We start from the raw sequence: 23895 nt of genomic DNA, 5'->3' as shown, positions 1-23895 counted from the left end.
TACACAATAAATGCAGAAACTGTGTTTTCAATTCACACTTTATTGGGCAGCAGTTGACACAACATAACAAGAAAAGCACTCAGAGAGCGCAGTACTCCACCAAGGCTGCTCAGTTGACGGATCATTTCCGATGGATGAAATCTGTAATAAAAAAGACCTTGTGCTGAGTACAAGCATGTGTTATGCGTGTCCACGTTATGTATTTATACCAAATCACGTGTAAATTACTCTTATAAAGGTCTGTTGATCAGTTCTTCAATTTTGGAAAGCCTTTGTTTTGCTAATAATAACCGTTCCCTCCAGGCTTTTATTTTGAAGGCGTATTCTTAATGCTACGGGCTTTTATTTTGTGACCAATTCAGCGCACAAGAAGTGGTTCTCTAAGAAGAAGTTTCATGATATGACGAACGGTTACATGCTGTTGCTGTCTGGCAAAGGATGTGTCTAAACTTAGAAGCAGATGGAATGGAGACAAGAAAGGAGGGAAGGACAGGAAGGTAAATTTCTGTTTAAAATAAGGCTAAACGTAAATAAAGGCTTTATAAAACATCAGGAGCTTCATCGTCATTCGTCGCCCGCTCTCACATACATTGGCCCACCTTCTTCTTCTTTGGTGTTCGTCTTCTTCTTTTGTAGTTAATGTCGGTTGGTAAACCAGTTCATTTGCACATTACTGTATACTGGGCTGAAGTGTGGAGCAGAAGTTTGTAAGTAACAAAAAATATTCAATAGTAATTTAAAAAGTCGGCAAATTTACTGGTCGCACGTGCGCGAGTAGATGAAAAATTTACACACACTTGCTCAAATTTTGGTCGCAAAATGCAACCATTTAGTCGCAGTCTGGAGCCCTGCAGTATTATATATCTGAGGAAGAATAATTACCTTTTAGGACTAAATATGGTCTGATGAGTTCATCTTTTCATTTTAAGATCATAACAGCGCTCGATTTAGATGGTCGCCGCGAGAGCCGGGAATCATGGCAGGTTGATGACATCATACAAAGTGGGCGCCTCCACGTTTATGATGCAAGAGCTAATGGAGAAAAAAAAACACCTGAGACAACAAACCCCTCAAAAAAACAAACAAAAAAAACACAGCTTTGAAACTGAAATTCTACTTTTGACCTAATTTACTGTGGTCTACACACAACGTCTTTCTCGTATTGTGACGCAGCTCCAGCACTTTTTAGGAAAATCCCTGGAAATACATGTTTACATTCTTATTTGAAGTGGCTATCAAAAGAAATCACTGGAATGTAAACAACACATTCAAAGCAACAAACCTTGAGTAAAAGTGCTTTCTAGGAAAGAAATGACTGGAAACCTAACAAATTTCAATATGAAAATGAAGTCCTTGCAATGTTCTATATATTTATTGTACTATTACAACTTTATTTGACTGAATTAAATATTAAGACTGCATAATGTATATATATATATATATATATATATATATATATATATATATATATATATATATATATATATATATATATATATATATTGACCTGACTAATTATGATATTAGATTAAATACACTACAATATAATATATGATACAAAGGTACCTGACTTAAAGTGAAGAGCTGACAATATTAGGTATTATAGAAATGTATCTGACCAATTTCAGTATTAATTTTAAGACCCTACAGTGCTATATGTTGTACAAATTTGAATAACAATTCAAAATATTAAAGGAACACATAAAATATAATTTTACCTGCTCAATTTATGTGTTAGGGGTTAAGGATCCTGCAATATTATATACAACTTTAGTGAAGACTAGAATATAAATTATCATAAATAATATTTTTTTAAGAAGTTTATGTATTTTTTGCTCTTCTATTCTATCATACAAAAGTACCTAAATTAGTGATAATGACTTATTATTTGATGTTTAATGAACAATTTTATACATTCAGGTTAAGACAACAATAAAAATAAAAGATGAATTTATCTCACTATATAAAAGGTTAAACAAACGCAATAAGCTGATGATAATAACTTTTTTTTCTTTATAGATGGTCTTAAGGTTAATTGCGAGGCAGAGGTCAGCTGTTTTCTTGGCACATCGGTGATCACGCTACTGGATGCTACACAGTTATACCAGACTTCAACTGAAGACTGCTGTTCTGTCCAAACTGTCAAAAGACATTGACATTTTTATTGTGATATACCCTCCACTGTTGCAACACTTGCAACAACAACGAATTTAATTTATTCACAGAACCAGGAAGAATACAGAACTACAACCAGAACCAGAACTAGCTGTACAACTCAGGGTGAACTCAGGGAATCAACCTCGGAGCCAATATGTAAAATATGTAAAAATATGTATAACTGCTAAAAGTAACCGTCATAAAATAAGATTTAAAATAACTTAAAATAATTTAGTCAAAAGCAGCTGAGAACAGGTAAGTCTTCAGAATGGACTTAAATGTGCTGATAGTTTCAGCTGATCTACAGTTTTCTGGGAGTTTGTTCCATATATATGGGGCATAGAAGCTGAATGCAGCTTCTCCATGTTTGGTTTTTACTCTAGCAACTAATAGAAGACCTGATCCAGATGACCTGAGTGGTCTGGTTGGTTCATATTGAGTCAGGAGGTGTCTGATGTATTTTGGTCCTAGACCATTAAAGCTTTGTAGACCAGCAGCAGGACTTTAAAATCTACCCTCTGAGTGACAGGAAAACTGGAGTGATATCATCTATTTTCTTGGTCTTAGTGAGGACTCGAACAGCAGAGTTTTGAATCAGCTGCAGTTGTTTGTTTTTTTAGGTAGACCTGTAAAGATACTGGCTACGTTTATATGCAGTCAAAAACCCTTTCTTAACCAGAATATTAGCAATAACCCGGTTGCGTACGGCCATGTAAACATCCGCGAAAACCTGAATATGCTTATATTCCGGTTTTTAAAAACCCGAATAAGACCCCTGGGTTACTCCTTTTCTAACCTGAATATCTCGTCATATAAATGCACATTGGAATATCCCTACAGAAAGAAACATTAGTTTGCGTTCTGCGCATGTCTCATCCAAAAGGACTCTTGGTCTTTTGAATACGGCAACTACTTGTATGCCGCGTCTGGCGCGCGACCCATCGGAAATACACAAGGAGAGGTAAACAGACATGGCGAAACCCACACGCGTCACCACAGCGCCACACAGCGTCAGCACAATTCAATTCAATTCAATTCAATTTTATTTATATAGCGTCAATTACAGTCAACTCGTCTCAAGACGCTTTACAGAACCCAAATGCCTGACCCCCAGAGCAAGCCCAAAGGCGACAGTGGCAAGGAAAAACACCCTTTTAACAGGGAAGAAACCTCGAGCAGAACCCGGCTCTATATAGGGGGGACCCATCTGCCTGCTGGCCGGGCGGGTTGAGAAGGACAGAAGAGGGCAAGGGGGAGGGATGGGAGAAGAGGGAGGGGTGGGAAAGCAAGGAAAACACAACACACATTTGGATACATGCATGACAGGATATGTGACACAGACAAAGTATAAGCTAACATTGAAAACTGACTCATAATTTACTCTTATGATGTACGGCTCTGACATTAAACATACTCCATATATAGCTAGCAGTAAAATTCAAACAGTATGTAAGTTAGCATAACAGTATAGTGAAGGCAATGCAGAGTTGACTGGTGGAAAAAGGGAGTTGGAAGCAGAGGGCTGGAGGAAGGTCAGCAACAGCATCCCACAGTGGACATGGTGGAGACTGGACCAGCTGGTGGAACATCAACCGCAGATCTGAAGCATCCAGCTCTGGGACCAGGGACACTCGGAGAAATAGCACAGGGGGAAACAGAGTGAATGTACTGCAATAACGGTATACATATTAAATGTAAAGGTAGATAGAGAAGGGCTCAGTGCGTCAAGAAAAGTCCCCCAGCAGCCTATAGGCCTATAGCAGCATGACTAGAGGCAGAACGAAGGGACGTCCAAGAGGGAGTCAGCTGTGCAATGAAGACACAAGCCGAACCTCTGTGGGTCACCCAGTCAGCCCCAACTATAAGATTTGTCAAAAAGGAACGTTTTAAGCCTGGTCTTAAAAATAGAGAGGGTGTCTGCCTCCCGAACCCAAACTGGGAGCAGGTTCCACAGGAGAGGCGCCTGATAACTGAAGGCTCTGCCTCCCATTCTACTTTTAGAAATTCTAGGAACAACAAGTAAGCCTGCAGCTTGAGAGCGAAGAGTTCTACTAGGATAATAAGGTACTATCAGATCTTTAAGATATGATGGAGATTGGTTATTAAGAGCTTTATATGTCAGAAGAAGGATTTTAAATTCTATTCTGGATTTAACAGGAAGCCAGTGAAGAGAGGCAAGTATAGGGGAAATATGATCTCTTTTGCTAACTCTTGTCAGTACTCTCGCAGCAGCGTTTTGGATCAACTGTAGATGTTTGAGAGAACTATTTGGACAACCCGATAATAAGGAATTGCAATAGTCAAGCCTGGAAGTAACAAAAGCATGAACTAATTTTTCTGCATCACTCTGAGACAGAATGTTCCTGATTTTTACAATATTACGCAGGTGAAAAAAGGAAGTCCTACAGACTTGCTTTATGTGTGAGTTAAAGGACATGTCCTGGTCAAAAATAACTCCAAGATTCCTCACAGTAGTACTGGAGGCCAATGTGATGCCATCCAGAGTAACTATTTGCTTTGAAAGCGAGTTTCTAAGATGTTTGGGGCCAAATACAATGACTTCAGTTTTGTCTGAATTTAGCAGTAGGAAGTTAAAAGTCATCCAGGTTTTAATGTCCTTAAGACAATCTTGCAGTCTAGCTAACTGATCAGTTTCATCTGGCTTCATAGATAAATACAATTGTGTGTCATCTGCATAACAATGGAAGTTAATACAATGCTTCCTAATAATATTGCCTAAAGGAAGCATGTATAATGTGAAAAGTATCGGTCCTAAGACAGAACCCTGAGGAACTCCATGATTAACTTTAGTATGCTCAGAAGAGTTATTGTTGACATGCACAAACTGGAACCTATCTGATAAGTAGGATTTAAACCAGTCCAGTGCTGTCCCTTTAATGCCAATTGAATGTTCTAGACGCTGTAATAAAATGTTGTGGTCGATTGTGTCAAACGCTGCACTAAGATCTAACAAAACAAGTATAGAGACTAGTCCATTATCTGATGCTATGAGAAGGTCATTAGTAACTTTCACTAGAGCTGTTTCTGTGCTATGATGCACTCTGAAGCCTGACTGAAACATTTCAAACAAATTATTCCTTTGTAAGTGTTCACATAATTGATTTGCAACTGTTCTTTCCAGAATTTTAGAGAGAAATGGTAGGTTGGATATCGGTCTATAGTTAGCTAACACATCTGGATCTAAAGTGGGCTTTTTAAGCAAAGGTTTGATGACAGCAACCTTAAAAGCCTGTGGTACATAGCCTGTTACTAGAGAGAGATTAATCAGATCTAACATTGAAGAATTAATTAAAGGTAAAATCTCCTTGAAGAGTCTAGTTGGGATAGGATCTAAAAGACATGTTGATGGTTTGGATGTAGAAACTGTTGAAATTAGTTCAGAGAGACATATAGGAGTGAAGAATTCTAAAGATTCATCAGGTCTAACAGCCAATTCAAAAGCATCTGTGACATTTGTAGGAAGGGCCAGATTAATTTTATCACAGCGTCACACAACAGGAGTAACTGTCTGTTTAGGCATGTAAACGGGTTATTCCAAATGTTTCAGAAACCAGAATATTGACCTTAACCCGAGTATGGATGGCATATAAACGTAGTCACTGTTACAGTAATCAAGCCGACTGAAAATAAATGCATGGACTAGCTTTTCCGGGTCCTGCTGAGACATCAGCTTTTAAGTTTTGAGATATTTTTTAAGTGATAGTGTAGCAGGATGAGTCCTGCTTAAGGACATTTTGTGTCCTCTCAGGTAGTGTTGGGCTGTGGGCCAATCGGGACACGCCCACCCACTATAAAAGCTGAGACAAGACTATATCGCTGCAGCCTGGAGCCTCCTGTGTGATGGCGCTCGTCTCATGGCGCTCATCTGGTGACAAGGAAGCCACATCCCCAGAAGCTCTTAAATTTCAGAATAAAAGCTTGCGTCAAATAAGACCGTTCTTTATGTAGGGCGCGTCAAATAAGACCGTTCTTTATCTAGGGCGGCCAAATTTCCTCTTTGTCCGGACATGTCTTCTTTTCACGTGCTGTCCGAGCGGGGTTTATACAATGTTGAAAATGTCTTTCTCACAAACATCACTTAAATTCTCTTGCGCTTTCCACAGAATACTACGTACTTACACAACGTCAAACTACAGGTGGCTGTGCTAACACTGTTACCGTCCCGGTGGATAAATGGGAGGTGAAGCACAGGTGGAGTGAAGTGTGTAAAGTCACAATAAAAAGATAAGACGTATTTAGTTTTTTTTTTTAAAAACCTCTCTTTTACAGATGATGTATGTTCAGAACCTGATATGTTATTTTATTGTACAGCTTGCTATTGTGTATTTTATATTTAATATATAGAGAGTTACACTTACAAGCTCTCATCAGGAGCAATACAGGATAGGCACTTGCTGTATGTGATGTGTGAAATCAATATGCCACATATCATGACCTTTATCTCTGCATCTTTATTCACAGATACACATGAGTGCACACACAAGCAAACACTAAGACTGACGCTGGCAGAACTGGCTGCAAAATCCAGGATGGGGATCCTCAGAATAAACACCCCGCAGCTCTCCCAACCTCCCACGTCCAACATAACCTGTGGTTATAGCAATAAAACAAAAGCATACTCATGAGCATGGTGTTATGATTTCTGGTGGAAGACACAGTCATTTGATCTGAAGGAACAATATAGGAAAAACAAACAGTAGTCTGTTGTCAAAAATTGTTTTAGGCTTTATTATTATTGTTTTTATTGTCAAATGGGGATACAATATAAATTTGCCTGTCATATTAATTTATATTCTCATTTATTATTTATTACACTCAAGAAAACACACAGTCCACTTTCAAATCAAAAATCATATGTTTCATGACATTCAAAAGGAGTTGGGAGGGGAAAAATATACAAAAATAGCAATAAAAATTCATTGAAATTAATAATTTTCTTGTCATACATTCTCTTAAACTGAGAATCGTGTTCTGATTTATTCCAGTTTAACGCTACACACTGAGACACAATTGTCTTTACAACAGTTCTTGCATATTCATGATGAAAAATGATTTTCCTTCAATGATCATTGCCATCTGAATGCAAAACAAAGGTATTCTGTATATTATTCTTGCCGCATTTTGCCCTGAACATAACAACAAAATCTGTAAAACACCTAGACATACTATATACATTTCATAATGGTGACTTACTGAACAATAATAAATAAATCATGCCAATTAAGCAGATGATTTCATCTTGGAAAAAAGTTGAGTTGACATTTATAGGTGGACAAATGATAATTTAAAATAAATAAGTAAATAAGTGAATTCTTTCTTTGAACATCTTATCATGAGGGACACTTTACTGAAAAACACTTTCATTTATCAGTAAAAGAGTTCGAAAAACACTGCTTTAGGTAGCTAACATTAGGTATTAGCTTTAAAGAAAAATAAAGAGGCAACAAACGTTTCCTCAAATAAAGACGTAGCTACATGTTAGCCCACGGACACCTTACAATTCAAATGAAACGTTAACGTTTCATTCAAACGTCAAACGTCTTATGTATTAAATGGATATAAAAATCGGCCGCTCTGGGAATTTACCTGTAACGACATCGCTGACTGAAAGCACGGCTTTAGATTTTTGACCATGTACACTTGCTGTTGTACACGCCCACACCATGAGACGAGCGCCATCACGCAGGAGTCTCCAGGCTGCAGCCATACCCGTCTCCTCTGCTGCTGTCACCGGCGTTTAAAACATTCGGCGCGTTACTTTGATTGGTGTTGTGTAGCCACGTATGTGTTGCCAAAGGAAGCTGGAGCGGCTTCTGACGTGCCCTCCCTGTCCTGTGTGTGTGTGTGTGTGTGTGCCATGCTGCTGTACAGAGTGGCAGCACCAAGGACCTGCTGCTGCTTTGCTGCTGCTTTGTTTGCTGCGTTGTGTACTCCATGTGTACCGCTTCGCTTCGCCCTGCCGTGTATCTGCGTCCTGCCTCACTCGCCTGGCCTACCTCTTTCTGGTGTCAGCCGGGTTTCGTACCAAGCGAGCTACGAACTGGGTTATTTTTAACTGTGTTTAGTTCCTTGATTTTAATTGTTGCTTTGTCTGTCTTTATCTGCGCCCACAGTGGGGACACAGTGTTATTCGTTGGACATTATTTGGGTTTTGTTGTTTTTCTGTTTTGCCTTATGCCCTTTATTGGTTTAATGTCCAACGAGTATTGATTTGTTTTTTTCTGTTCTTATTCTGATCTTTATTTGTTTTTTTAATATTTGTTTTCTAGGTTAACATATTCCTGCTGATTTGGTTATTAGTTTAGTTCTTTTTGTTTCTGTGTTCTCCACTGATTCCCTTTCTATGTTCCAGAGGCTGTGTACCTGTGGTTGGGACGTCGTGTCGTCGGTGGTGGTGGTATCCTCCCTTTGTGATGTGTGAACCCTGTTTTTTTGGTTTAGTTTTTCACGTGTGTGTGATTTTTCTTTATTCACTTGGTGACCTCTCCCTGGGCCCTGTTCCTCCCCTCCGTTGACACACCGCCACATGGTAAGCAGACCTCTGACCCTTTGCACCCCTTCTCCCCTTGTTTTATCATGTTTTAATTGATTTTAGTGAGTTGTTTAAATAAAACTGGATTATTGTACAGGAACAACACGTCTCTCGCTTTGTGATATACAAACCTGTGTGCCTCAAACGTGCTTTTAAGAGGCAAAAACTTTCCTTGGGGGGCTCTCTCCCCAAGGTGGCATTGTCGAGCTCAACTTAGAAGTTACTGGGTAATTGGAGCCTTTGCTCTAAGCCGTTCCCATAGTTTGCAGCCCTCCTAGCTGCTACTGCACTCACCACAATCGTAAGCCGACTTTGTAACTGCTGTAATGTGTTTTCCAAAACTGAGTTCTGAGTCGATCACCACACCCAGATTTCTGGCCTGGTCTGCAGTTTTTAACTGTAGAGACTGAAGCTCTAAGCTCACTTTTAATCGCCCTTTCTTGGCTCCAAAAACCATTAGTTCAGTTTTGTCTTTATTTAACTGAAGAAAGTTCTGACACAGCTACGCATTTATCTGTTTGAATAATCCTTCAAAATTCTAAGTGTATTTTGAGTGAAATCCTCCTTTAAAATCCTAAGTTGTGCATTTAAATCATAAACTGTGAACTGTGGGGTATACAGGAAACCAACACACACGGACCAGTACCTGCTTTTTGACTCTCACCATCCACTGGAGCACAAGCTAGGAGTCATCAGGACCCTGCAGCACAGGGCTGACAAGTTACCCACAAGTACCCAAGGCCAGGAAAAAGAACACAAACACCTGAAAGGGGCACTAAAAACTTGTGGATACCCTTACTGGACCTTTGTGAAGGCTCACACAAGATCCAGAAAGGAGAACAACCCAGTGAAGACGGAAGAGAAGGAGAGCAGGCGCTACAATATAGTGATCCCATATGTGTCTGGTGTGTCTGAAAAACTGAGGAGGATTTTCAACAAACACCAGATTCCTGTCTTTTTTTAAGCCAAATAACACCCTCAGGCAAAGACTGGTCCACCCAAAAGACCCCACACCACACAGCCAGAAGAGCAACCTGGTGTATGCAGTTAAATGCAGCGAGGAATGCTCAGATCTCTACATAGGGGAAACCAAACAGCCACTTTACAAGCACATGGCTCAACACAGGAGAGCCAATTCCTCAGGACAGGATTCGGAAGTCTTCCTTCACCTTAAGGAAGAAGGACACTCGTTTCAGGACACCAATGTTCAGATTTTGGACAGGGAGGACAGATGGTTTGAGAGAGGAGTGAAAGAAGCCATCCATGTCAAAGTAGAGAAGCCATCTCTGAACAGTGGTGGTGGTCTGCGACATCATCTTTCACCAATTTACAATCAGGTCCTTTCAAAACTCCCCAAAAGAACTACTCAGCAGACTCATGCTAATGACCACCATTAGCACACGAGGGCTCAGTGACATCTGTGCATTTCAACGACCCCCACCAATACTCACGACCATCGTTGAGTAGTCAGATGAGTTTTGGTATCGGTCGTTGGAATAATAGCCCTGGACACACCTCACAGAGGTTTAAAAGCTGAGGCAACACCAAGCACCACCAGAACTGAAGAAGCCTCTTGGATGAGAGGTGAAACATCTTCAAGGAACTTTCTTAAAGTCCAGTGGATTTATTTAAACTACCTTGGATAACCATGACCTGGATGAATGAGAACCTACACAGACAACTTCAGTGATCATTTATTGTGGTAGCTGTCTATAAAAAAATGCTCTAAATGTGGGCAGACTGATTTCATCACCAACAAGCACAAACATGAGGCTCAGGCTGTTTCTCACTACCAAGTACACAAGTCTGTACTTGCCAAGTACGCGAGTCCTACCTGTTCCTGAAGTGAGTTGAGTTTTACCTGATGAGTCCTGGTGTCACAGCTTGTTTTCTCTGTGTGAAGGTGAGTAAAAGACACTTTAAAGTGTTTTCTAGCTGCTGTTAGTTCCAGCAGAAATGTGGCTCCACAGCTCCGTGTTCGCTCCTTCATGGGACTAAAAAGTTGTTTTAAGTCATTATGAAAGTCCACAAACTGCCACATTTAGCTAATGGAGGCTGCTGCTAAACCAATTGTTACCTTGTTAGCTCATCTCTGTCAGGAAGCCATAGACAGCTCTGTGTTGGTGGAAATTAATTCTAGCAAGGACATGAATTAAACTGAAGAGGGCGTGTGTGTGTGTGTGTGTGTGTGTGTGTGTGTGTGTGTGTGTGTGTGTGTGTGTGTGTGTGTGTGTGTGTGTGTGTGTGTGTGTGTGTGTGTGTGCCCATGTTTTTGCTACTTTGTGGGGACCAAATGTCCCCACAACTGTAGGAAAACCGAAAACTATGTCACTTGTGGGGACCTCATTTCAGTCCCCACAAGTTTAAACAGTGTTTTCTTGGCCATGTTGTTGTTACTGAAAAAAGTAAAAGTGCAAAAACGTTTCTTTAGGGTTAGCCATTGTTTTGGTTAGGGTTTGGTTAGGGTTAGGGGTTAGATATGAATGGGAGTCAATGGTATGTCCCCACAATGATAGCAAGACACACACACACGTGTGTGTGTGTGTGTGTGTGTGTGTGTGTCTAAAATAGTGAATGATGTCCAGTTTATCAGATGTATCGGAGCCAATATTTTTTTTCTGACAGCATTAATTTCCATATTTCAAATAGAGAAAACATTCACAGGTCAGGAGATTTATCAGTTTTTAGTTCTTTCTAAGGGAGTGGAAGCAAGAAGCAGCTGCAGGTGAATGATTTGTGATAATCAGGTCCAATAAAGGAGCTTTCTGCTGTGTTTGAGGTGTTTCAGAGTGACGGCAGCCTGCAGACACAGAGGACTGGTGACGGAGAAGCAGCCGAGGATTTTCTCTGTTTCTGCTCAAACCCAGACAGCAGAGATCTGCACTGGTGGAAGAAGCTGAGTAAGTACAACTTTGATTGATTGCACTCTCTGAGGCTCCGCCTTCATCACCAACAAGCACAAACATGAGGCTCAGTGTCTTTAAAAGCAAGTGTGCAGACAGAGAGAAGTTTCCAGAGGACACAGACATCCCATCAGTGTCTGCTTTTGGATCCTTCAGCCAATCAGTGAGTGAGAGGAAATCTCAGGTGTCTGCATGATGTTGATTGTGCTTGTGAGTGGTGTGTTTAGTCCCTGGTTTGTGTTTTCAGTAGTTTAGGTGTTTGTCTTGCTGTTGTGGCCATTGTCTGGGGTTTGATGACATCTCTTTGGAGTGGAGTACCTGTCTCCTGTTAGGCTTGGCAGCTCGTTCCCTCTGTGAAGTGCTGTTGTCAGATCAGGTAGAAATCAGTTTCCTGTTTCGTTGCCCTGACAACAGTGACATCATGGCCCTTCCTGTTCCTCAGTTGAGTTCTGCTTTTATCGTCTTTGTGTCGCAGCTTCTTTTCTCCATCTGAATGTGAGTAAAAGACACTTAAAACTGTTTTTTTATCTTTTACATATCTACAGAACATAAAACTGATTGAATAATTTGTCGTATTTTAAATTAAAAAAAACATTGTAATGGTAATTAAAACATGACATTAATCTTTTTTTTCCCTAAAACCAAATCTTCACACATGTTGGGGTGTTCCCAACCAGCAGGAGTTATCAAACTGATGCTGAAATCAATGTGTTTTATCAGTAACTGTCATTTGTGTTTGTCAGGCAGTTCTAAACATGAGTTGTTCTTATTAGCAGAACTTCAGTGCAACAGTTGTAAGGTGGAAATGCTTTGAACATTTGATTTTGCAACACACGTAGAACAACAACATTGTGTGGACCATATGTTTGTGGTGAAACAGGAGTGGAACAAGGATCTCCATTCACACTCATGACTTCCATTAGTGATCAAAGCCAGTGCAGCATAAAGACGACATGGATCTACAAGAGCTGAATACGGCCACTAATAGCTTTTAGTATTCATGCTCTTTATTTGGGACATTTCTTCCATTTTTCACTCTATAATTCAAATATCTGGATATTGTGAAGAATTAAAGGTCCCATATTATGCTATTTTTCAGTCACGTCATATAGGTCTTAGAAGGCCAAAAACATAGGATTTAAGTTTGTTCGCCACAAAATCATCCTTTGTTCGGAGTTTCAGCGGTCGAAAAAGTCACTCTCACCAGCCCTCCTCAGAACAGGCTGTTTCAGGGCCTGTTTCCGGGTATGCAAATGAACGCATCTGTCCACGCCCACTCCCCCTCCCCTCTCTGGGAGAGGACACGGCTTACGCTAGCGGTACTACGCGCTAATGTTGACTGTGAAGCCATGGCTCGTCTGGACGCAGTAGTTCAGCCATACCAGTTCGACCCAGAGTCTGACCCAGAAGGAGAGGCTCCTGATGAAGTCCCGACTCTACGGCTGCAGCAGGACGTTTTGGAATGGTTAGTCAACAATATCCTGTGTCTTAGATGTATTTGTAGTTTGTTCCTGTGTGTTATTGTTACAGCTACTACGTTGTTGCTAACGCTAGCTTCACGCTAATGGTAACTTATTGTTTTACTTACCATCATATTATACTGAATTAACTTGTTTCAAAGTACCGTAAAATTGTCTTATCGTGACGTCTTTTTACATTTTCAAGGCTGTGGGCTGTGGCATTATGCATATCCTTCATGAGCCACACTGTATTTCCAATATAAATAAGTATCCAAAATGAATTATGATGAATCATGCTAGAGAATATAGACTTTGGGAAATGTTCACTTTCTGTTCTTTGGATAGGTGCTCCTGTGGGAACTGTGGTACTATGCCCACAGAAACTGAAAACATCTGTTGCTTCGAGATACCACAGGTAATGTCACAGCTACACATAAAATTTACCTGACTTACTTAGGTTACTGGCTACACTGACGGATTAGACTAACATTTACTGTTTGTTACTCACTGCAGATTACCAGACGCCTACAGGAGGTTGATGAAGAACTCACCTGTATGGTTGACCATCCTAGGTTGGAGCCAGTGTGCCTAAATATTTACTCTCTGCAAAACGCCTGCCAAACATACAGGGCTGACTATGGCCCTTTACAGCTGAGAGGAATACACCAGTAAGTTCTGATTTCTAAAATGCCAGGGGCAGAATAATAAATATAATCAAATCCTGCTTCAGAATGTATATTGTTGCCACTATAGTAACATATGACAATGTGTATTAATTAATATATTGCATTAGCTATGTCGTTATAGTATATTTTTTATTAGCGTTTTCTTAGTTATTCAGATGACAAATTTCTGTGGAAAAAAATATTTATTTGCATAAAACAATCATGAAAAAACAGACAAAGGGCAAAGATAAGGGTGCGATGCACACCTATGACAACTGCATATGACTAAATGTGTCCATTGTTTGTAGTCATTACAGGTATCTGGCCTATCGGAGTTTTGTGAACTGGTGCTGGGGGTTCTTGGGACGCAGAATCCGTGTTGTGATTCCCGCTTGTGTGGTTCTTCGTATCCGCACACAGTTTCCTGATTTGCAAGAACACTATGTGGGATTCAGACTGGCCCTTGGTTAAACCTGGACACATAGCAGGCAATGGCCTCCTCCTTGTGAGGCTGCTCATACTGCGCAGTTAGGTCCTCTGGAACAGGGATGGCCAACAGTGCATTCATGTATGTTGCAGGGTCCAGAAACACTTGGTCAAAGATGAGGTCCATCATGTCAGCAACGTACCCTGTTTAATTGAAAACATGTACAAAAGAACAATTTTTTTTTATTATCTTTGCTGTTTTTTTTGTATTATTATTATTATCTGGTCTGATATAACACCTGTCTGTCCTTGTACTTGCTTCTAATTTATTTATTTATTTTACTGTTTTTTTTTTCCAAATCTCCAACAATTTAAAAAAAATTGTGTTAGAACATTAAAAGAATGTAATACTTACGAAATGTTGGCTCTATCTTGTGTGGTTTGGCCCTGCATTCTCCCTTCATGGCCTTTGGAAAGTGGACCTTGAAGAGAGGTACACCTTCCTGTGTTTTTGCTTGAGGCCGGTCAGCGTTTTCATTGTAATACATAGCAGCTAGGTACAGTCTGAAAATACAACAAAAACAAAAAAAGTTACAGATGTTTATAACAAAGACATGATGTGTATAATGTACCAAAATTTCTAAATTACAAAAGTTTGATTTCCCTGCACAGCATTCCAATAAATGGGAAAACCACATTCTTCGGGGCAAATCAAAGAATCACACTGTGAAATGCCTCTAATGATGAAGTCTGGTGGTGAGGGCTCAGTTTTGCAACATCCTTCGGTGTTCTTTTGTTGGTCAACACCTTCTCTAACTGATAGAATGCAGGAGTTGCTAAAATCATAAAAAAAAAGAGAAAATGAGAAAAGCATTAATTTGTAAATAGTGTAGTAAATTTTCAAGACATATTTGGAGATGAACTTATAACTTATAAGTTATTACACTACTGTGTTAAATGTAGGTGCCTTTCAAAATATCTGCTTATCAAACTAGAATAATATTGAGAATAAATCCAATAACTTTTAGTCCTTCTATGAGTACAATACCTGCACGTAGCCATTTGTTCTTGTCACGTGTCTGGTGGATGTCATGCAGGCACTTGGGGTAAAGAGGGTCCTCATGTGTGTGGATGTCTCGCACGTGGTTCAAGATTGAGGTCCATTTTGCTATTCTCTCTGGTCCTGTAGTTGAGGTAGCTGCAGTCCAGTATATGTGGTTGTTGATGCTCCTCATCCACTTCTGGATGTTTTCACAGTCTTTCTGTTTGCTGATCTTGTCCATTTTCTTTGAAATACCTACAGTGAATCCAAGATACATCGCTTTCAGTAAACATAGCCCTCAATAGAATGATATTGTAAGTGTGTCAATAGTATCACTTATTCTCCTGCTACATATTAATAACGAGAATACGCTGAAAAACGCGGGACTTATCTGTTCTGAATACACAAGTCACCTGTCTGAAATAACCCCTCTCTCGTCTACAATACACGTCTCAGACAGAACGTCTTTCCAAACACTGGCTTTCTTTGCTTTGAGGCGTGATTGAGCCCCGATGGTAAACGGCGGTGTTATAAGTTGGTGGTTGTTGATGTGTACGTCTAACGTTAGCATGGCAGCTAACATAGCTCGGTTACTGCTGCTAACGTTTCCGTCCCCGTTAACATGAAAGAGCTAATAATATCAAGAGACATTCAACATAACTACTTTGAACACAGGCCTTTTGTGGTTGGCATCAGTATAGTTAGCATCAAGCTTGTTAGCAGCTGCCTTCATTAGTGGCAGCAGGCGTCCGGGGACGCAAACGTTAACAGCAGTAACCGAGCTATGTTAGCTGCCATGCTAACGTTAGACGTACATATCAACAACCACCAGCTTATCCGTAATGTAGGGTTATGCAGTAAAGATACAAAAAAATGATAAGAACTTACATCTCCCACACTTGTACTTGGGTCACGAAGCGTTGGTACTGCGTCCTTCTTGATTCGGAGTCTTTGTGCTAGGTTGATGCTACAGGTACGGACCCGTACCTGTAGCATCTGCACTAGAGGTACGGACCCGTACCCGTAGCATCTGTACTAGAGGTACGGACCGTTAAGGTCACTGAAGAGCTGGCGCCAGTTAACTACTATTTGCTGCACATTACAGGCAGTTTATATGAATGACTCTGATGGCGAACATTGTATAATTTAACCAAAAATACACCGTCTCCTCTCACACTTTAGACATTTCAGTTTTTACGCTTTTAGAGGCCGTGTCTAAATTGTTTGAAGTCCAGTTCCTATTAATTAGTTTACCGCGTTCAGTGGTGAAAGCGGCTGACGAACTCCATTGCAAATGTTCCCATTTAATTTCGGACGCTAATTTACAAGATAAAGTGAAGGATGTCGAATATGAAACAAACACTCGTGAATGGTGAGGAGCAGCTCTTTAATTCGGCATGAATTAAAAAAAACACACAAACTCGATTTACTGTGATATTGTGAGATTTGTTTGTGGTTATGTAACTTAGCCATTCAACAGAGTCCGCTAACATTAAAGTGACTGACGTGCAGTGTCTGTGTTGACAGACGTAGAAAATACGTCAGGGTTTTGTTTAGGTTGTTAATATGTAATAGTCTGTCGCTATTTTTGAAGGTAAAAAAAATACTTGTAGTTTGCTGGCTGTTAGTTCCGCCATTTGTTTTGTTTGCTGTTTGTGCTTTATTAGAACAGGATCACGTGAATAAAAAGTTTTGCTATTTTTAATAGTAGTGCTGATTTCAACCCCCGAATCGCTGTCCGTGAAAAAGTCAGATAATGATATTTATAAGACGTTATGCATGATAGAAAAGAGAACAGCAGATGACTGACACGACAGGCTCGGCACGCAGATTCACCTCGAATCACGGAAGCGCCTTCATCACTCGGATTACCAAGCCGGCTCATTAATATTTATGTACGTCGGATTACCAGCCAATCACAAAGCGTGTTCATCAGCCGGCCCATTAATATTCATGTACGTCTCATTAATATTTATGATAAGGGAAAGTGCCGTATCCGTAGGCCACAGGCTACGGGTACGGGTCCGTATCTGTAGACACTACCTTTGTGCTAAGTCGGAGCTGTATGGGCCCATGTTCGAAAAACACTCGTCCGTGAAACGCCGGGCACACACATATAAGCATTTCGGAATGTTGTTTGGTACATGACCATCAAAGATATAATCCAGCCACTTTTTTCAGAGAGGCTCGGAAGTGGGGAGCAAAAACAAACTTTCGTGTTGGTGTGTGCAGCCAACAACACCACAACTTGTGTGTCTCGCCTTCACCATGTTTGTTGTCCAAGAGGTACTTTGCCAGGGTGGGGCTCACCAGGGTGGGGGCACAGTCAGGGGGAGGAGTTAAATCCGCTTATTTCGTCATAAGCGGACCCAACTCAAACTCAGCCGTTTGAGCAGGCATTTTCACAAAATGTGGTGTAGCAAGGCAGAGAGGAAACAGACAGTTTTCAAATTCGAACCTCATAATGAGCCTACTGCAACACACACTACTATAAGAAAACTTTCACAAAGTGAGATTCGCATAATATGTTCCCTTTAAGGGTCTACTTATGCTCTTCAAATGAAAAGATGAACTCCATCAGATCATATTTAGACTTAAAAGTTAATTATTCTTCCTCAGATATATAATACTGACATAATATTTATCCCATGAGGACCAGCTGGACGAGAGATAGTCTCTGATTTCCCTTCCTCAGTCAGAGCTCTGTACGCCTTCATTTCTTTCACCATTGATTGTCTTCATTTGTCTCATTTTCACCATTTTGTGTCTTAATTTCACTCATTGTTGCCATTTTGTTTCATAATTTGTCTCATTTTTGTCATTTTGTGTCTTATTTTTTCTCTCATTTTGTTTCTTAATTCGTCCCATTTTTACCATTTTGTGTCTTAATGGTCCTGCTGCTACACAACAACCTCCACCACACCAACAACACAACTGTTCATTAACTGCTGACATTTTTGTCACTTTGAGTCTTCATTTGTCTCAATTTGTCATTTTGGGACTTAATTTGTCTCAGTTTTACTATTTTATGTTTTAATTTATCTCCTTTGTACCAATGTGTGTCTTAATTTGTCTCATTTTTGTCTTCTGTCTTAATTTGTCTCTTTTTTTGCAATTTTGTGTCTTAGTTTGTCTTATTTTTGTCATTTTGTGTCTTAGTTTGTCTTATTTTTGTCATTTTGTGTCTTCATTGTCTCATTTTTGTTACTTTGTGTCTTAATTGTCTTGTCTTAATTTGTCTCATTTTTTTTATTTTGTTTTAATTTGACTAATTTTTGTCATTTTGTAAATTAATTTCTGTCATTTTTGTAATTTTGTGTCTTAATTTTTGTCATTGTTGTCATTTTTTCTCATTTTGTCATTTTGAGTCTTAATTTGTCTCACTTTTTTGCCATTCCAATGCTCCTTTGTGCCGTTTTATGTCCTAATTCTTTCACTTTGTCATTTTATTTTTTATGTGTTTTTTTGCCTCAGTTTGTTTCATTTTTCACAATTTGTCTCATTTCTATAGTTTCTATGTTTTGTCTAATTTTTTTACCATTTTGTGTTCTTTTTGTGTCGTTTATGTTATCATTTGTCTTATTTCTGGAGTTCTTTGTATGTTGTTCCATTTATGTTGTTTTGTGTCTTAATTTGTCTGTTTTGGGAAATTTTGGATCACAATTTGTCTCATTTTTCTAGCTTGGGGTCTGAATTTGTCTCTTTTTAAAACCATTTTTGTAGTTTTGAGTCTTGTTTTTGTCATTGTGTGATGGATCATCACTTGGCATTAATGATGAACCAAGATGGCAGCCAAGTCAACTCCTTGTTTATGAGGTCTAAATTTCATTGTTTTAAAGGATTAACTGCAGTCCTGCTGCTACACAACAACCTCCGCCACACCAACAACACAACTGTTCATTAACTGCTGACATATTCTTTGACTTTATCAGGGAGACACCATGATGTCAGAGGTGCTCTTGAACATCCTGGATGATCTGGATGATGATGAGCTGTCGAAATTCCAGTGGCTCCTGCAGAAACCCAACAATGTTCAAGGCCTCCCAGCCATCACAAAAAGCCGACTACAGACAACAAACAGGTGTAACACTGTGGATGTGATGGTGGAGACTTATGGACTTCAGAGAGCTGTGCAGGTGACCAGGGTGGTTTTAGAGAAGATCTCCAGGAATGATCTGCTGCAGAGGTTGCCTGCCAGCAGCTCAGGACCAGAAGGTCAGTCATAAGACAAGAACAACATGACATAATTACAGTCAGAAAAATGCATGATGGCGCTGCTACAGTTTGACAGAGTTCAGGTTCTGTCAGTTTTTCCTGAGTCCACACGTAAGGTCAGTTCCTCTGTAAAATCGACTGATGAACTCTACTGACTGAATGCTGCCCCTGCTGTTTAAACCTTGATAGAACACCAAAATTAGTTACGTATGAGCTGACCTTCTGGAAGCAAAGCATGTCCCACCTGTGCTCACCAAATTATGAGCCAATCAGACAGTTTCTGAAGATTCTTCATTCATGCTGTTTAGCTGGGAATAGTACTGCAGTTTACAAGCAGAGGGAAGCTGACCAATCAGCTCTCACTAAGGGCAGAGCAATGTTGTTGAAGCAGCTGCATTTCAAATCACAAACCTTTTAATTTAAATACATACTACAGCAGACCTCACAAAGTAATCACTGTGTCCTGCAGTGTGCATACAAATAGAACATACTACTTCATAATATGGTGCCTTAAACTCTGACTATCCCAGTCTGTAGTAATGTGGTGTCATCTGACTGTGAACTCTCAGCAGCTCAAACTTATTTCTATTTCCACGACACACTGCTAAGTGCTGTGACTGTTCATAGAATGTGGGTCAGAACGGGCAGAAAAACATGTTAGTTTGTATTCTACAAAATCAGTTTGAATGTGGTTAGACATCTGGGTATTTCTGACATACTACATTGAACATATGTACTGGGACGTACTACATCTTTTTCTGTGCGTAACATCTGGCATGTTAGTATGTAGTACTATGTAACATTATGTTATACATTTAAACCATCAACAACCTCCCAGCTACCTACCACACTGAAAATGTCAAGTCTTCAGAGGGTTTGGATGGAGCAATAAGACAGCCATGTTGGCTGACTATTTTAAGGGGACACTGTTGCTGCATCCTGGGTTTAGCTCCACCCTGGATGACTGTGGCTGCTTTAAAAAGACAGCCCTTCTTCCCTCTATAGCAGAATGATAATGAAGAGAAAGCCAGAACACTCTGTTCTTCAGAATGGTCTGATATGCCAAACTAATGTCAGAGTAACATCAGGGTTTACTTTGAATTAGTAGTTTGGTGTCAGAAAACCAGTTAATCAGGACCTTAAACTCATCAATAAATGTCAACATAAAGTCCCTTCTAAGTCTGTTGTAATTGAAATAAATGAAAGCAGTGAGCAGTGGAGAATATAACTTGTGATCTCTGTCTGTCTGTCAGTGCATGTCAGTGATGTTGGGGAGACTTCAGAGAACAGAGAACCTTCCTCTTCTCAGACTCGGCCTCCTCTTCTTCAGACTGAAGGTAAAACTGATGGATTCTTTGGTCTGTAAAGAAAGACGGCAGCAGTTCCTCATACCTGAAATGGAAGCTGAGTTTCAGCAGGTTGTTTTGTACAACACAGAACGGTGGTTTTCTATGGAGTTGCGTGAGGCAAAAGGTTGTAGTGCAGCTGTAGCACAACGGTCAGATTTGTGGCTGATGATCCTCAAATCCAATTTTCTGAACTGGTACCCATTTTAAGCTGGTTTCTGAGTGCCTTTTGGCAGTGAAGAAAACTGTACTCAATTACACCTTGACTTGTCTTCAGTTTCTCTGTCAGAAACACCTACATTTTAAGTGTTGTGATGGTTTGTCTCTCTTGTGTTGTTAATTTCCCTCTCCTTTTTTTGTAGCAAGACACTACTTTCTGCAGTACAATACTGTTCTAGTAATGCTCTGGAGTGTTCCACGGTGTGTTCCAACACTACTTTTATGCAGACAGAGGGGGTTGGAAGGAATCTAGAAAAGTTGGGACACTTGTAAGATTTGGTAGCACCAACTTTCAAGGCTTGATCAACCTCCATTGCTGCAAAACAGCTTTAAGTTGTTAACCTATTTCTGTTCCTTGAAAAAGGCCTTTTTGTATAATTCTGAAATGTACATTATTTTTCAGTTTTGGGTAACCTTACCTTTTGTTAGCCTCTGGCAGTTCACCACATACCTTTGTTCCATTTCAAGCTACTCACTGGACTTGAACTACCTGAATTTTAAGGAAAAACTGGAAAAATCGGGCCACTTTAAAACTTTTGACTGGTAGCGTACTTTGATAAGGGCTCCAGTGAGGCCAGAACAGGGCTGTTGGTCCAGCTGTCTGATTTTAGGTTCTAATGTCTAAAGGATCTTGCCCTAATGGGAACTCTAGAAACAGTTTAAACTGGATGAGAGGTAAGTCACCTACCTTCTGACTGCCTCCATAGTTAAACATCTGGGTAGCCCTTTCACTGAGTTGCTCTTTCAGTCAGTGTTTTCAGTCTCTTTCCTCCAAATGATCAGGATAAGTTGCTGCATTATGTGTAGAGGTCTGGATGAAACCTCCAGGAAGAAGTTCAGAAAAATCTCACACACACAATTGCCCAACTTTTTATTAGCCTCAGATGTTACAGGTGGCTAATTAAAAGTCCTACCTCTTTGCAGTTTCTTAGTTGCTTGTGTTTTTCCAGCAACAGCAGAGGTTTCTGTCGACATACACCTCACACTGTTCCCTTCATGCTTGACACAGATGAGACTGTTCCGGTACCAGAACCATGTCCCATCAGATATTACCAACAGAAACTGCAGTCAAACTTCCAGGACACGTTTCTAGTTGCAACAGAGGGGTGGGCAACAGAAAAACGGTGTCTGGTTGATATCTACACAGAACTGTACATCACAGCTGGCCGGGACGTGCATGTCAACACACAGCATGAGGTCCTACAGATTGACAAGGTGTGGAAGCCATCAGACACAGAAACACAGATCCAACCCAGAGACATTTTCAAGCATCCTTCTGGAAAAGACATACCCATCAGAACAGTGCTGACCAATGGGATTGCAGGGATTGGAAAAACGTTCCTCGTGCACAAATTTGTGTTGGACTGGGCTGAAGAAAGAACCAATCAAGATGTGCATCTTATTTTCCCGTTCACTTTCCGTGTCCTGAATTCACTGCAGGGACAAGAGTTTGGTTTGGCAGAGCTCATTCATTTCTGTATCCCAGAAACTAAAGACATCACAGAGGAGGCTCTGAATTACATCTTTACAGCTCTGCAGTCATCAGGAAACAGCAGCTACCACAAGAGCAGATTCAAATTGCTGTTTGTGTTTGATGGACTGGACGAGAATCGCCTTCATCTGGACTTTCAGGTCGACCACATTCGCTCCGTGGACATAACAAAGTCAACTAAAATAGAAGTCCTGCTGAGGGAACTTATCAGTGGAAAACTGTTGCGCTCAGCTCACCTCTGGATCACCACACGACCTGCAGCAGCCAATCAGATCCCTCAAAACCTCATCAACACTACAACAGAAGTCAGAGGGTTCAATGACCCACAGAAGGAGGAGTACTTCAGGAAGAGATTCAAGGAACAGGTCAGCAGCATCATCTCCCACATGAAGACATCACGAAGCCTCCACATCATGTGCCACATCCCAGTGTTCTGCTGGATCACTGCTACAGTTCTGGAGGAGCTGCTGGAAACCAGAGAGGGAGGAGATCTGCCCAGAACCCTGACTGAGATGTATGCAGAGTTTGTAAGATTTCAGATCGATCACACAAAAGAAAAGTATGGCCTAGAGAAGTGCATTCAGTACATTAAGTCATTAGCTAAACTGGCTTTTGAACAGCTGCAAAAGGGCAACCTGATCTTCTATGAGAAAGATCTGAGAGAAAGTGGCATCGATGTGAGTGAAGCTTCAGTGTACTCAGGAGTGTTCACAGAGATCTTTAAAGCAGATCGAAGACGGAAACAGGAAAACAAGATGTTCAGCTTCGTCCATCTGAGCGTTCAGGAGTTTCTGGCTGCTCTTCATGTCCATCAGACTTTCATTGACTCTGGACTAAACCAGCTGGAAGAACAACAACAAACAACATCCTGGTTTTCAAAACTATTCAGAGTGAAAGTTGATCCAACAGTTTTCTACCAGAGAGCTGTGGACGAGGCCTTACAGAGTCCAAACGGACACCTGGACTTGTTCCTGCGCTTCCTCCTGGGTCTGTCACTGCCGACCAATCAGAATCTCCTACGAGGCCTGCTGACACAGACAGGAAGTAGCTCACAGACCAATCAGGAAACAGTGGAGTACATCAAGAAGAAGATCAGTGCAGATGTGTCTGTAGAGAGAAGCATCAATCTGTTCCACTGTCTGAATGAACTGAAGGATGTTTCTCTAGTGGAGGAGATCCAACAGTCCCTGAGATCAGGACGTCTGTCCACAGATGAACTGTCTCCTGCTCAGTGGTCAGCTCTGGTCTTTATCTTACTATCATCAGGAGAAGATCTGGACGTGTTTGACCTGAAGAAATATTCTGCTTCAGAGGAGGCTCTTCTGAGGCTACTGCCAGTGGTCAAAGCCTCCAAGAAAGTTGTGTAAGTAGTTGGAGACTGAAGATACTTTTTTTTTTTTTTTTTTCATTTTACTGC

General features: G+C 40.5%; 2 protein-coding genes and 1 long non-coding RNA gene across 13 annotated transcripts in view; 1 reads left to right on the top strand and 2 right to left on the bottom strand.

The window, feature by feature from the left end:
• Positions 1 to 23895, bottom strand: part of LOC110970733 (NACHT, LRR and PYD domains-containing protein 1-like) — a 78493-nt gene that overhangs the window by 13551 nt on the left and 41047 nt on the right. The window lies entirely within an intron of this gene.
• Positions 6610 to 7901, bottom strand: LOC127531802 (uncharacterized). The gene is made up of 2 exons (XR_007938909.1): positions 7765 to 7901; positions 6610 to 6766 (listed from the first exon to the last, which is right to left on the bottom strand). It is a non-coding gene; the product is annotated as an uncharacterized LOC127531802 (long non-coding RNA).
• LOC110967925 (NACHT, LRR and PYD domains-containing protein 12-like) overlaps positions 8259 to 23895 on the top strand; it is a 246638-nt gene continuing 231001 nt past the window's right edge. For 9 of the 10 annotated variants that reach the window (XM_051941899.1, XM_051941898.1, XM_051941897.1 and 6 more), the window contains exons 1-4: positions 8259 to 12108; positions 19139 to 19421; positions 20675 to 20758; positions 21996 to 23841. In XM_051941899.1, the coding sequence (XP_051797859.1) occupies positions 19148 to 19421; positions 20675 to 20758; positions 21996 to 23841 (2204 nt within the window). In that variant the 5' untranslated portion in view covers positions 8259 to 12108; positions 19139 to 19147. The remainder of the gene's footprint in view (positions 12109 to 19138; positions 19422 to 20674; positions 20759 to 21995; positions 23842 to 23895) is intronic. The other variant, XM_051941893.1, reaches the window with a different exon arrangement.

Source organism: Acanthochromis polyacanthus, chromosome 22, assembly GCF_021347895.1.
Source record: "Acanthochromis polyacanthus isolate Apoly-LR-REF ecotype Palm Island chromosome 22, KAUST_Apoly_ChrSc, whole genome shotgun sequence".
Lineage (NCBI taxonomy): Eukaryota > Metazoa > Chordata > Actinopteri > Pomacentridae > Acanthochromis > Acanthochromis polyacanthus.
The sequence above is the reverse complement of the archived record's forward strand: the minus strand, read 5'-3'. Positions and strand labels throughout refer to the sequence as shown.